The sequence below is a fragment of the Felis catus genome, chromosome D3, assembly GCF_018350175.1.
Source record: "Felis catus isolate Fca126 chromosome D3, F.catus_Fca126_mat1.0, whole genome shotgun sequence".
NCBI lineage: Eukaryota > Metazoa > Chordata > Mammalia > Carnivora > Felidae > Felis > Felis catus.
In genome coordinates this window covers 81,270,660-81,282,333 of record NC_058379.1, presented here as the reverse complement: position 1 = coordinate 81,282,333, position 11,674 = coordinate 81,270,660, and the positions used below count along the sequence as shown (strand labels likewise).

The following is an 11,674-nucleotide window of genomic DNA, read 5'->3' as shown; positions in this document are numbered from 1 at the left end:
CTGAAGTCTGTCTTCTCTGTTTATGAAGACAAGGACTGAGGCTCTGAGGCTCTTTGGTATTCATTTTATATATACATAAATTCATATATGTATATATATATATGTATATGTATATATGTATATAATGAATAAAATACATAAATAATATGTATAATAATACACACAAGGCTTAGAACTTAGGTGCTCCAGAAATAGATCTTCCAAAAATTAACCAGGTTATAAATGAATAATGAAATGACAACAATCTTTTAAAGTCATTCACTCTTGGGCAGCAAATCTGGGGCTGACTGGAGGTACACGTGCTTTTTTGTGTCGGACTGAGGGTGGGCTGGGTGCCTCACTGAACTCCGCTTTCTCTACTGACCCAAAGAAAAAATCAAGTGCCACCAATGGAAAGAAACAAAAGAAGGTTCCCCCACAATAAGACATAGAAGGAGCAGCTTCCCCGAGAAAGGCCCCAAAACAAGACGAGGGATGACACTCTCAGGAAGTGAATCAAAGGAACATGGGACATGAAAGCAAACACCAAGAGCTGGTCGAGCATCAGTGTTATAGCTGCCGGGAGAACTGGAGCCTCCTTCCAGCTGCCCTTTTCTGTTGCCTTAGGTAACTAACAGCCATTTGATAGGATGACCACAGACCATGACATAATATCCAGTAGGATTAAGGTAGGAAAACCATATAACTTATAATCCAAACCAGGATACTTTTGAGCATGAAATGGGAAGCTGTTGGTTGTTACACAAGGACAACAGAGGTGAGCCAAGACTGGGCCAGTCACACCAGTATTTTGGTTACCCCACTAATCCAGGCACTCCAAGGACAGCATGGGGAGAAGGATCTAGATTCCTCAATGCAGAAGTCTGAGGGGGATTTCTCCCCAAGAAGCGTCTCCATTAAGTCTTCATTTCTGCCATTCCATTCTGCTCCTGAAAAAAAAAAAATTTAGAAGTCAAGAGAAAAAGCTATACTTATCAGTAAACACACAGACAAATCTCTCACTGTACCATATTTTTTTTCACTTCATCTTTAACTGTGCAGTAATTTCACATGGAGGAGGTCACTCTGAAAAGAGAGATCCGAGAAAAGTCCAACGTTCTATGCCCCGTTGATGCACAAGGACGCAGAATCTGGTTTGATGCTATTTACTATCCAGGGGGGCGTCCCAGGCTTCCCTGTACATTATAGTGAGGATGTGAATGCAGTTAGGAAAGCAGCGATTTTGCCTGAGTCACTGTGACATTGTATATACCAAACACTGATCTGGGGGTTCAGTGTTCCTGAAATAAGAGAGAGAAAAAAAGACGACTGATAAACTAAGAAGTGTGTTTAAGTATGAAAGGGAATAAAACTGATAGAAATGAAAACAAAATACTATCAGAAAACACCTAAAAAAAAAAGTAGAGACTTTTTGGTTTTTGAAATCCATGTAAAGGAGATTTCCTCCCTACTTTTTTTTTCTTTTAACTATTAGTCTTTAAGTTTTTTGGAGCAGTTTTAGCTTTACAGAAAAATCGAGCAAAAAGACTTCCTATCTACTCCCTTTGCCCATCCCTCTGAATTTCCCCATTATTAACATCTGGCATTAGTCATACACGTATCCTCCGATATGGTGTCATATTCAACAGTTTCATGGTTCTCCGTGATGGATACTTGGGTTGTTCTCCTGTCTTGGATATTATGAATAGTCCTGCAATGAACCTGGGAGTACAGATACATCTTCCATACACTTACTTCATTTCCACTGGATCTGTATCCAGAGATGGGATTGCTGGATCTCATAGCAGTTCTGTTTTTAACTTTCTGAGGAACCTCTGTACTGTTGCAGTAATGGCTAAACCAATTTACACTGCCACTGACCGTGCATAAGGTTCCCTTTTATTTACATCCTTGCCAACACTGGTTAGTGCTTTTCTTTTTGACACGGCCATCTTAACAAGTGTGAGGTGATATCTCATTGTGGTTTTGATTTGCATTTCCCTGACGATTAGTGATGTTGAGTAATCTTTTCATGTACCTGTTGGCTTTTTGGAGGCCTTCTTTGGAGAAATGTCTTTCCAGGTCCTTTGCCCATTTTTTTTTTTTACTGAGATATAATTGACATATAATGTTAGCTCTTGGAAGAGTGAAAATAGCTGTGTTCTCCGTATCTGGGGGAGATGTAGAAGAAAAACATCAAAGGAAAAGACCTCAAAAGGGAAAGGCTGCAGCAGGTGCAAGGCCTTAGGACATGTTTTCACAGCTGCTCTTAGGGAATGCCTTGAGCCATGAGCATTGTCCACGGCCTTCATGCCTGACCCTTCCTGGTCATAAAGAACAATCATCTAGAAATTCAACCTTGAAAAACAAAACCATTAAGTTGATTAACACACTGCTTAGCTGACTTTTTGCACGTAGTCTTTAGCAATTTCCCTAATAAAAGGGGGCCTCATTCTGACTTCAGCATGAGGACCTTCACTTAACTGCATTTTAAGGGCTCATCTTTTGCAACTCTGGCCATACTCCCTGCAACGGGTGCCTGGGGGCCCTAAAAAGCTCCCCATCCTACAAAGAGACTTCGGGGAATGACTCCAGCACCCCTCCCAGCTTTGCTCTCCCAGGCTGATTTAGTCTAGTCACTGTCTCTCCAAGTCCTCCTCTCCTATCCCAGCACTCACACTGGTGTTTCCGAAGGCCCCTTTCTGAGACTTATTCGTGGCTTTGACTCTAAACGATGACCATCACCAGCTCAGTCCCCATCCCTTCAAGCGGGTTTTGGGGTTCTAGGACTGCAGCCTGTGAGCACTCAGTCTGAGTCTTTTTAACAGACAGAGGCCAAGCCAAGTGAGAACCATGATGCTCTGCTATGGTCAAGCCCACAGCACTTGGCCTATGTGATACCCCTGAGTTCCTATACAGCATATGCCAGGTTCACACAGAAGGACGTGGCATTCACTGGACAGGTCCTAGTCATCATTTCTTCAGGATGTTTAAAGTGAATAGTAGATGCCAAGATACAACTCTTTTCTCCACCCATCATTGTTGCTTCAGGTATCTCCACTGTAGCACAGTGAAACCCTCTGTGCTCGGGGACCACTGGGTTATTCTGTGAAGTAGGCCAACGTGGCCTCTTGGCTTTATGCCATGTGACAAATGGGCTTATAAAGGATCATTAGGATAGCCCATCCTTCAGTGCCCTGATGCGGAAAAAAAAGCCATCACTGGCTGCCACCACTGTCAGTAGAAAAAGAGGGTGTCCCATCACCTTGGGGGGGAAGCAGTGGCCTGTTATGGACTGCCTCTTCTAAGATTGGGTTATGGAAGAGAGAACTGAAGGCCCCTATGCTTTGTTCACATCTCTGAGAGAGTTCTGGTAGGAAGCATTTATGAAGAGGGCACTGAAAAGGCAGTAAACGTATCATGGCCATTATTATCTGATTATCACTTCATGTTATCTTGAGTAGAAATTAAGGAGGATTTTTTTTAAAAAAGGTTATCTTTTAAATAAAAATCTCCTGATTGATTTCTGTTTTTGCTGTTCTGAATTTTTATTCATTGCATTATTGAAAAAAAAGAGAGGGGGGGGGAAGAAGGTAGGAAGGAAGGAGAGAGAGGAGAGGAGGGAGGGAAAGAGAGAAAAATGAAGGAAAAATGGAAAGAATAAAGGAAGGGAGGGAGGCAAAAAGAAAAATCAGTTATCCAATTTAGGGCTTGAAAACATTTGGCCAAAAATTCCACGAAAATGTTGATTTAGACTTCTCCTTCTTCAGTCTCCTTTGGTAAGTCATTTAATTACTGGAGTATATTAAAAATCTTCACAGAACTGAAGGCATTTTATATATTTATTGTAATGAATACAGAATTTTGAACTAAAATTCATGATGTTATGTCTACACATGCAAGGAAAACTATAATATTTAAAAATCCAACCAAAGCTGAAGCCCTTAATTTAGTTTTCTGAAGGTAGATTGGTCACTTGTTCAAGAGATCACTGATATATACAAGTCAAGTAAATCTAACCCTTGAAAACTGTTCTGATCGACTTGATCATGTCACCCAGATAGCACTTAAATGAGGCCCCAAAGATAAGAGAACCAGAGAAGCTTTTTTTGTAAATGTATCTTCTTCCATGATTTCCATAATTTTAGGGTTCACCAATTCAAGGTATCAGTTGAGAGAGATCCTAGACCCATTTTGCTGATGAGCAAAGTAAGGCACAGAGGTGTGTAAGGGATGAGCTACTTTTAGTCATGGGTTTGTCCCTGTACTCTTCTGTGACCCTGAGCCCCCCTCAGCCCCACTTGTTTAGGGAGAGGCGAGCTTGCCACAGAAGACGATCATGTTGGTAGGGATGTGCCTTATGAAAAACAGGAAAGGGTGGTTCGCCATGAACTGAGCTCGGATGGGGAGTCTTTTTACAACGAAGCTGTCCCCAGTAGCTGCTGCTGCCTCGGTGCCCTCTTCATTGACATCCACGTATGACTTGTGGATGACCTTTGATAAATGCAGGCCTTTGGCTGGTGATATTCCAGAGAGATCAGCTTTGATTTCGTTGAAGACATCTGTCATCCCAAGGGAGTTTAGCAAAGCATTTAGCTCATACTTCATTTCAAGTTTGAACCTGGGGATATGCACTTCAACTTCCCTCTCTACCATGTTAGCAGAGCTGGTCCACTCGTAAAACGTCTTCATGTTCAGCTGTTTCTCTATCTAAGAGACAAAACACAGATGAGCCCATGTAAGCCAAACACGTGCCTGTGGCATTAAATGCCATTCGTTTTATAATTCTCAGTGTGCATGATTCCATGTATTGCTTTCTTTTGTACCTTGAAAATATGCTCAAGTCCTATCTGGGAAAAAACAAAAAAAAAAACAAAAAACACAAAGAATGTTGCATTCAGCCACATCTTCCCCATTCTATTGTCTACTTTTCATCGATGTTTCATAAGTAAACGCCCCAAACGTGTATCCTACAGTCTTCTGCCTTAACTCCCTCAGATGCAGACTTCACCTAAACTCCCTCTCTTGCCTCTGAAGTCCTTGTGTTTCCTGGATGAAGTCACCATTTCTTGATTTGGTTCTCAACTCCGAAACATTAAATCGCACCCTCTATTACAAATTTGTTGCTCACTTGACTTCTGTGATGCCAGGGTCCCCTCATTACACCTGGCTTCCCTCCTGGCTTTGCCCTTGCCCTCACTGCCTCTGCTATGCGACTACTCCCGAAGTCCCGAAGAACTGAAGTCCTACACACCTTCCACACCTCCGCTCAGCCATGTAGCCTACCAGGCCCCTTCTCATCCCCCCCACCCAGTGCCATCATTCTGTGTAAGCCCTTCAAACCGCTCCCCTTGGGCATGTGATCCCTCCAGCCAGTCCTCCCCACAGCTCCAAGACCAGCAGGCCAAAGCCCATCATCCCACGACAAGAGTTGAAAACTTTTTGTCACCTTCTCTCCATCCTGACAATATACAATCAGACATAAACTATCTTTTCCTTTTGTCCTTTTCTGCCCTAATCAGAGTTACCATGATGCAACTCTGTCTTGCTGGTCTCATATCTCTAGGGCATTTTCATGAGCATTTTGCTCTAGCTGGAACCACAGGGTACCCTTGTTCACCTATTCATCTTCTACCCCTCCACCTGTGCGACATCAAGGTTACTCTACTAGGAGCCTTCCAGATCCCCTCATTGTCCACTCTCTCTACTCCCACAGGACTTCCGGCAGAGTATCATGGCACTTGTTACATGCTATTTATAACTGTGTGTTGGAACCACATGTTTGTCTATGTTTCAGAACCCACTACGTCTATGTTCTATGTTCCAGAACCCACTAGAATTCTCAGTGTAAACAATGTTTGGTGTATGAATGGCTGAACGAACAGATAAATGAATGCATCACAAGCTAATAAAGACCACTTCTACACTGCTTCCAAAATGCTATCTGCCTCCAAATATCTTCCCTGGCAGTCCACAACAGGTGCCCAGAGGTCTGAGCCCCTCTGAACCGGCCACGCCAGTATCACACCTGTTCTCCTGGCCACAGCCATGCTTCTCTTCCTAGAGGCCCACACACACACCTTCCAACCCAGGTGCTTCAAGAAGCCTTCCCTAGGCCCCACCCGCCCGTGCCACATTGTTTAACCTCAAGCAGGCGCTCCCTGCCTTAGAAACCTCTGGCTGGGCCCATCCCATCCGTGCGTGTACCTCAGCTTCCTCTTTGTCATTGCCGCAGAACACTGGAGAGTTCCAGCAAGGCTGGCGAGGTGCGCTCACTCCATGTCAGTGGCTTGCCTGCTTCTGCGCTAGGCAGTTTTGGCTGCAGCCAGGGAGGGGGGCTTTGACCCAAACCCCTGCCACCACCATGACCTTTTCTCAATGGCTGTGGCACTCATTTCCCCTACAATAGCAGGATGCTAAGAAAGAGTGGTTGCCTCATGAAAGCATGTTATAACTGGGTTGGAAAAACTGCTCCCGAGTGGAAGGTGGCTTAATCAGATTGCTGTGTACTAAGACCCTAACCGGCATTACAAATCCATCACTAGAGAAAGATGCTTCCCAAATGTCAAGTAAGCAGCAGGTGCATGTAGTAGTACAAGATGGCACTTTTGCCCCCTTGTGCCCTCTTTTATGGAAGAACAGATTATTCCCCCTGAAATGCATGGTCCCGAAGGCAGGGCCCAGGGTCCCCCTTCCTCTCACAGCCCCTGCGGCCTACCGCTGAACCCCGCGTGTGACTGAATTAGGGACTGACCACACTAGCGTCACACACACGTGCACATGTGTTTCTTCTTCACATTAGCATTCTCTAACTTCACCTGTTCCAGGCTGGCTGTGCCCGCGGGAAGCAGAACAATCATGCTTAGTTTGTGGTTCACGTAGGGCAGCTCCAGAATTTGCATCCGCGGCTCCTTTATGAAGGCTAATTTATATGTTCCCGTTTGATACATCATTTCCACAAGTACGCTTTTACCCTATTAAAAAAAGGGGGGTTCTCATTAGGTACAACAGTCACATATTTGCATGCACAGGTACGTATGCTGATGTTTTCGCAAAACATGAATATTTGCATTAACACTAAAGGCGTGGGTAAAATAAAACCAATAAAGGACATCCTTTATTACTTTCCTTTGCAAAGGTTATGAATTTTTTATTTTAAAATAAGTCATTGTTAGAGCCTGTCTAGTTCAAATACTATATACAGTCATCTACATATAAAATTTCTTTTATATATTAGCTTGAGACGCATTCAAAACGAAGCTAGCATTACCACCTAAGATGATTTATGTGGAAAAATGACATCATAGGATCATTTTCTTTGCTAATCCAATTGGAGGCTCTCTAGGAGAAAAGTAATACGGAGAGCTGTGTTGTGCTGAGAAAGCAACCCCAGCACACGTGGACAGAATGCGTGGCTACGGGAACAGGCTCTCTTATCTGCGAGAGGGGTGCCAGTCTCCAAAGGCTCTAGTTATGGGCCCCATGAGAAAGATTACTGGCACTTCGTGAGGAAAAATGAAAGTGAAATTCACAGAAAACACAATTAAAGAAACCTATGGAGGGACGTCTGGGTGACTCAGTCGGTCAAGTGTCCAACTTCGGCTAAGGTTGTGAACTCGCAGTTCATGAGTTCGAGCCCCACATCAGGCTCTGTGCTGACAGCTCAGAGCCTGGAGCCTGCCTTGGATTCTGTGTCTCCCTCTCTCTCTCTGCCTTTCCCCCATTCACGCCCTGCCCAAATAAATAAGTAAATAAATAAATAAATAATAAACATTAAAAAAAATTTTTTTTTCAACTTTTTTTATTTATTTTGGGGACAGAGAGAGACAGAGCATGAACGGGGGAGGGGCAGAGAGAGAGGGAGACACAGAATTGGAAACAGGCTCCAGGCTCCGAGCCATCAGCCCAGAGCACGATGCGGGGCTCGAACTCACGGACCGCGAGATCGTGACCTGGCTGAAGTTGGACGCTTAACCGACTGCGCCACCCAGGCGCCCCAATAAACATTTTTAAAAAAAGAAAGAAACCTAGACCAGTGTCTTCACTGAAACTTTCTAAATTGGCCTTAACATTCTCCAGAATTTATCATCAGTCTGAAAACAAAATACTTACCTCACTTAGCAGAAAAGGGGTTTTAATTGTCTCTCTTTCCTGAAACTTATTTTGCCATTGTCCTTTGAAATATATGGCATTCACCAGGACCATTACACAAGAAGGATCAATTGTGCCCTTTCCAAAGAGGTTTGTGACTTTTCCTTATAATAATAATTCAAAAAAAGAAGATAATATATTTGGATTAGAACTTGGGTTTATTGATAACAGAGAGTTGAACATTCACTAGAAATCTGGAACCATTTAATTTTTTTTAATGTTTATTTGCTTTTGAGGGAGAGACAGAGCGCGATCAGGAGAGGGGCAGAGAGAGAGGGAGACACAGAATCTGAAGCAGGCTCCAGGCTCTGAGCTGTCAGTGCGGAGCCCAACGTGGCTCAAACCCGCAAACTGTGAGATATGACCTGAGCCAAAGTCAGACGCTCAAACCGACTGAGCCACCCAGGCAGCCCTGGAACCATTTCCTTTTCAAGGCTAGTTATAAATTTGAGACACCAGAAGAACCCTTTTATCTCCTGGCCATGGAGGCTGTCCTTGTCAAATGAAGTTTATATCACAGGATTGAATGCTTTGTTATTTCTAATCAGAAGATGGCATCCAGAGAGTAGTTAGTATATCAGCTAATGATCCACCTGTCTGATACCTAGTCATATCCAATGCCTTCCTATACATTACTGCTTATTTAGAAAATCTTTAATAATTTCTTATGGCTTCCCTTTAATAGTTATCAGGCTTCATACTTACCAGCACTTCACCACATCCATATAGGTTAAGCATTCAAAAGATTCACTGATTCTTACAATGTACTAGCAATTCGTGTATCACAAGTATATACCAACACTTAAAGTAAATACATATCTAAAAATCAGAATTTATAAAAAGCATACAAGATGTTTACTGCTTTGTTAATATACTGTTCAAATTGAACACCAAGCCCCCTTGGTGCACCCTGGTACACTGCAATTTACAAAACCTTAATGCAATACAAGCTAGCAATAGGAAACATAAGGATATCTGGAACATCAGACTCTAGGCTTAATTTTTCCACTACTGTTCCAAGTAAATTAACAGATCTGAAAATGTGTAGACCTTTCCAAGCATTTTCTAACTTAATACAAAGAACTGAATAAATGCATATTTTAATCTTGTCACCTATTACTAAACTTGAATAACACCCATCAGTCCACCCATCAACAAAATATTGTTGACACTTCACTGATTAGTGAAATAGTGAGATACAAATATGTTAGGGGCAGTCTTTAGGCTCAGAGAAGTATTTATTTTGTACTACTGACATGTTCTTCACAAATGCAATTAGCTTTAATTTAATACTTTGATGTTATTTCATCCTAATTTTATTACTTAATAAGCTTTATTTCTCCTGTATCAAGGAATATGATTGCCTACATTCATAAACCTCAGAGACTACCAGTACAATGAGTTGATGGCATAACCACACAGATGAGGATTTCAGCATGGTACTTTGTGCACCTCTAGTGGGATAGACCCAAAGGACAAAAAGAACTCCAAACAACATCTTAAGCTACTGTTATATTTTATTAGTATTGTTATTTGGAGACTGTGCGTATTGTTGGATGATGCGATTTTGCAATAATATTGGTGACATTGGAATCTGGGATTTTTGACACAAGATAAAAGGGAAATAGATGTAAAAAAGGGAGGGCTGTTAAGTAAAAATCTTATGAACCGGAATTTGAATTGGTCGTATCAGTAAGAAATTATGCTGTATTTCACCTAAAAAGTGTATTCACTGAGAAGGCCTTTGAACAATGACCATGCCAGTATCAATGGGAACTCTTGTACCCAGGCTATGGTCTCTAATATCACTTCTCATGAGAATGATCCAGGATTCCCGCGAGAAGTAATTCTAGGTCATCAGCAGGACATGAGTCTGGAACATCTGGTAAAATCAGAAAGCAAAGAAGCCATCAAATTCCACAAGAGTAGGGTCAAAAGGACTTAGGAGCCAATATAAAGATGGGACCCCTGACTAAAAGGAGACAATAAATTGAAACATCTCAAAATGTTTAAATTTATGAATTCATAATGATACTTTAAAAAGAAAACTTGGGGCACCTGGGTGGCTCAGCTGGTTAAGCGTCCGACTCTTGATTTTGGCTCAGGTCATGATCTCTGAGTTCGTGGAATCGAGCCCTGCGTTGGGCTCTGTGCTGACTGAATCCCTGCTTGGGATGCTCTCTCTCCCTTTCTCTCTGCCCCTCCCCTGCTCAGCTCACTCTTGCTCTCTCCCAAAATAAGTAAAAAAACATTTAAAAAAATCTTTGGGAAAAAACTCATTGGCTGTCTTCGAGGATGCTCAGAGGGAGTAAACGTTGGCTCAAAAACTGGTATTGAAGAGAAGGAATCTGGCATCCTTTTTTTTTGTTTTCCTCATATCAACTGTACTTAGAATAACCAAATATTTTATGAGTAGAAGTTTCTCATAATGCAGATTATAAAGAAGGAATGGAAGAATTGGAATACTGCATGGGGCGCCTGGGTGGCTCAGTCAGTTGAGCGTCCGACTTCATTCAGCTCAGGTCATGATCTCACGGTCTGTGAGTTCGAGCCCTGCATCGGGCTCTGTGCTGACAGTTTGGAGGCTGGAACCGGCTGCAGATTCTGTGTCTCCCTCTCACTCTACTCCCACCCCCAACTTGTGCTCTGTCTCTCTCTCCTTCAAAAATAAATAAACATTAAAAAAATTTTTTTAAAGAAATAAATGTTTAAAAAAAAAGTATTTTTAAAAAATTAGAGCTAAAGGAAGCCAGGCAGTCAACGCTGAAGGGGTAAAGATCTCATAGGCAGGAGAAACACAAACAGATGAGCTCAACAGGGACTTCTGAATAATTTTTTCCTCAAGGTATAGTGAAGTTTCAAAAGTTTCCCCAAGCCTCGATAAGGAAAAACATGACAGAAACTGAAGACCAAGAATTTAAGAACTACTTTTCTCAGTGTCTCAGTGCTAGTGAAAAAATAATTGAAGTTCAGGAGCTGGCAAGGTGGGAGAGATGTTTCAGAATAACGCAAGAAGCAATCCACTGAGAATGTATGGCAATTTAAATACCTATGCACTTAAAAACGCAGCCTCAAAATATGTGCGGCAAAATTGGACATAACTAAAAGGAGAAACGTAAAAATCCACAATCATAGTGCAAGATTTTAATACAGCTTTTCTCAGTAAATGATGATAAAAAGCAGTCAAGAAAGAAGCAAAGACACTCAAACACAGACATCACAAATAACAAAGTCAGCCTAACCAATAAAATTAAAAAATCTCACCCAGTAACTAAAGAACACACATTATTTTTAAGTGCACATGAAAATTTTACCAAAATTAAAACATATGTTTTACCTCAAAAGTCTCAATAAATTGCAAACAACTGAATTATTATGTTCTCTGACTACAACAGAACTGAGCTAAAAATCAGTAACTAAAAAACAACCAGAAAATTTCCACTTTTAAATAACTCCCGAGTCAGAGAAGAAATCTCAATGAAAATTAGAAAATATTTTGAGGCCCCTGGGTGGCTCAGTTGATTGAGCATCCAACTTTGGCTCA

General features: G+C 41.9%; 2 protein-coding genes across 6 annotated transcripts in view; both read right to left on the bottom strand.

The window, feature by feature from the left end:
* Positions 1–3,652, bottom strand: part of SERPINB7 (serpin family B member 7) — a 66,018-nt gene extending 62,366 nt beyond the window's left edge. Inside the window, exons 1-2 of one of the 2 annotated variants that reach the window (XM_045041076.1) lie at positions 1,008–3,652; positions 799–929 (exon numbers count right to left, since the gene is read on the bottom strand). In XM_045041076.1, the coding sequence (XP_044897011.1) occupies positions 799–897 (99 nt within the window). In that variant the 5' untranslated portion in view covers positions 898–929; positions 1,008–3,652. Of the gene's footprint in view, positions 1–798; positions 930–1,007 lie in introns of those variants that run through there. The other variant, XM_023242078.2, reaches the window with a different exon arrangement.
* Positions 3,653–3,803: 151 nt separating this feature from the next.
* Positions 3,804–11,674, bottom strand: part of SERPINB11 (serpin family B member 11) — a 74,571-nt gene continuing 66,700 nt past the window's right edge. For all 4 annotated transcript variants that reach the window (XM_023242077.2, XM_045041077.1, XM_006938963.5 and 1 more), the window contains exons 6-8: positions 8,092–8,234; positions 6,798–6,953; positions 3,804–4,689 (exon numbers count right to left, since the gene is read on the bottom strand). In XM_023242077.2, the coding sequence (XP_023097845.2) occupies positions 4,285–4,689; positions 6,798–6,953; positions 8,092–8,234 (704 nt within the window). In that variant the 3' untranslated portion in view covers positions 3,804–4,284. The remainder of the gene's footprint in view (positions 4,690–6,797; positions 6,954–8,091; positions 8,235–11,674) is intronic.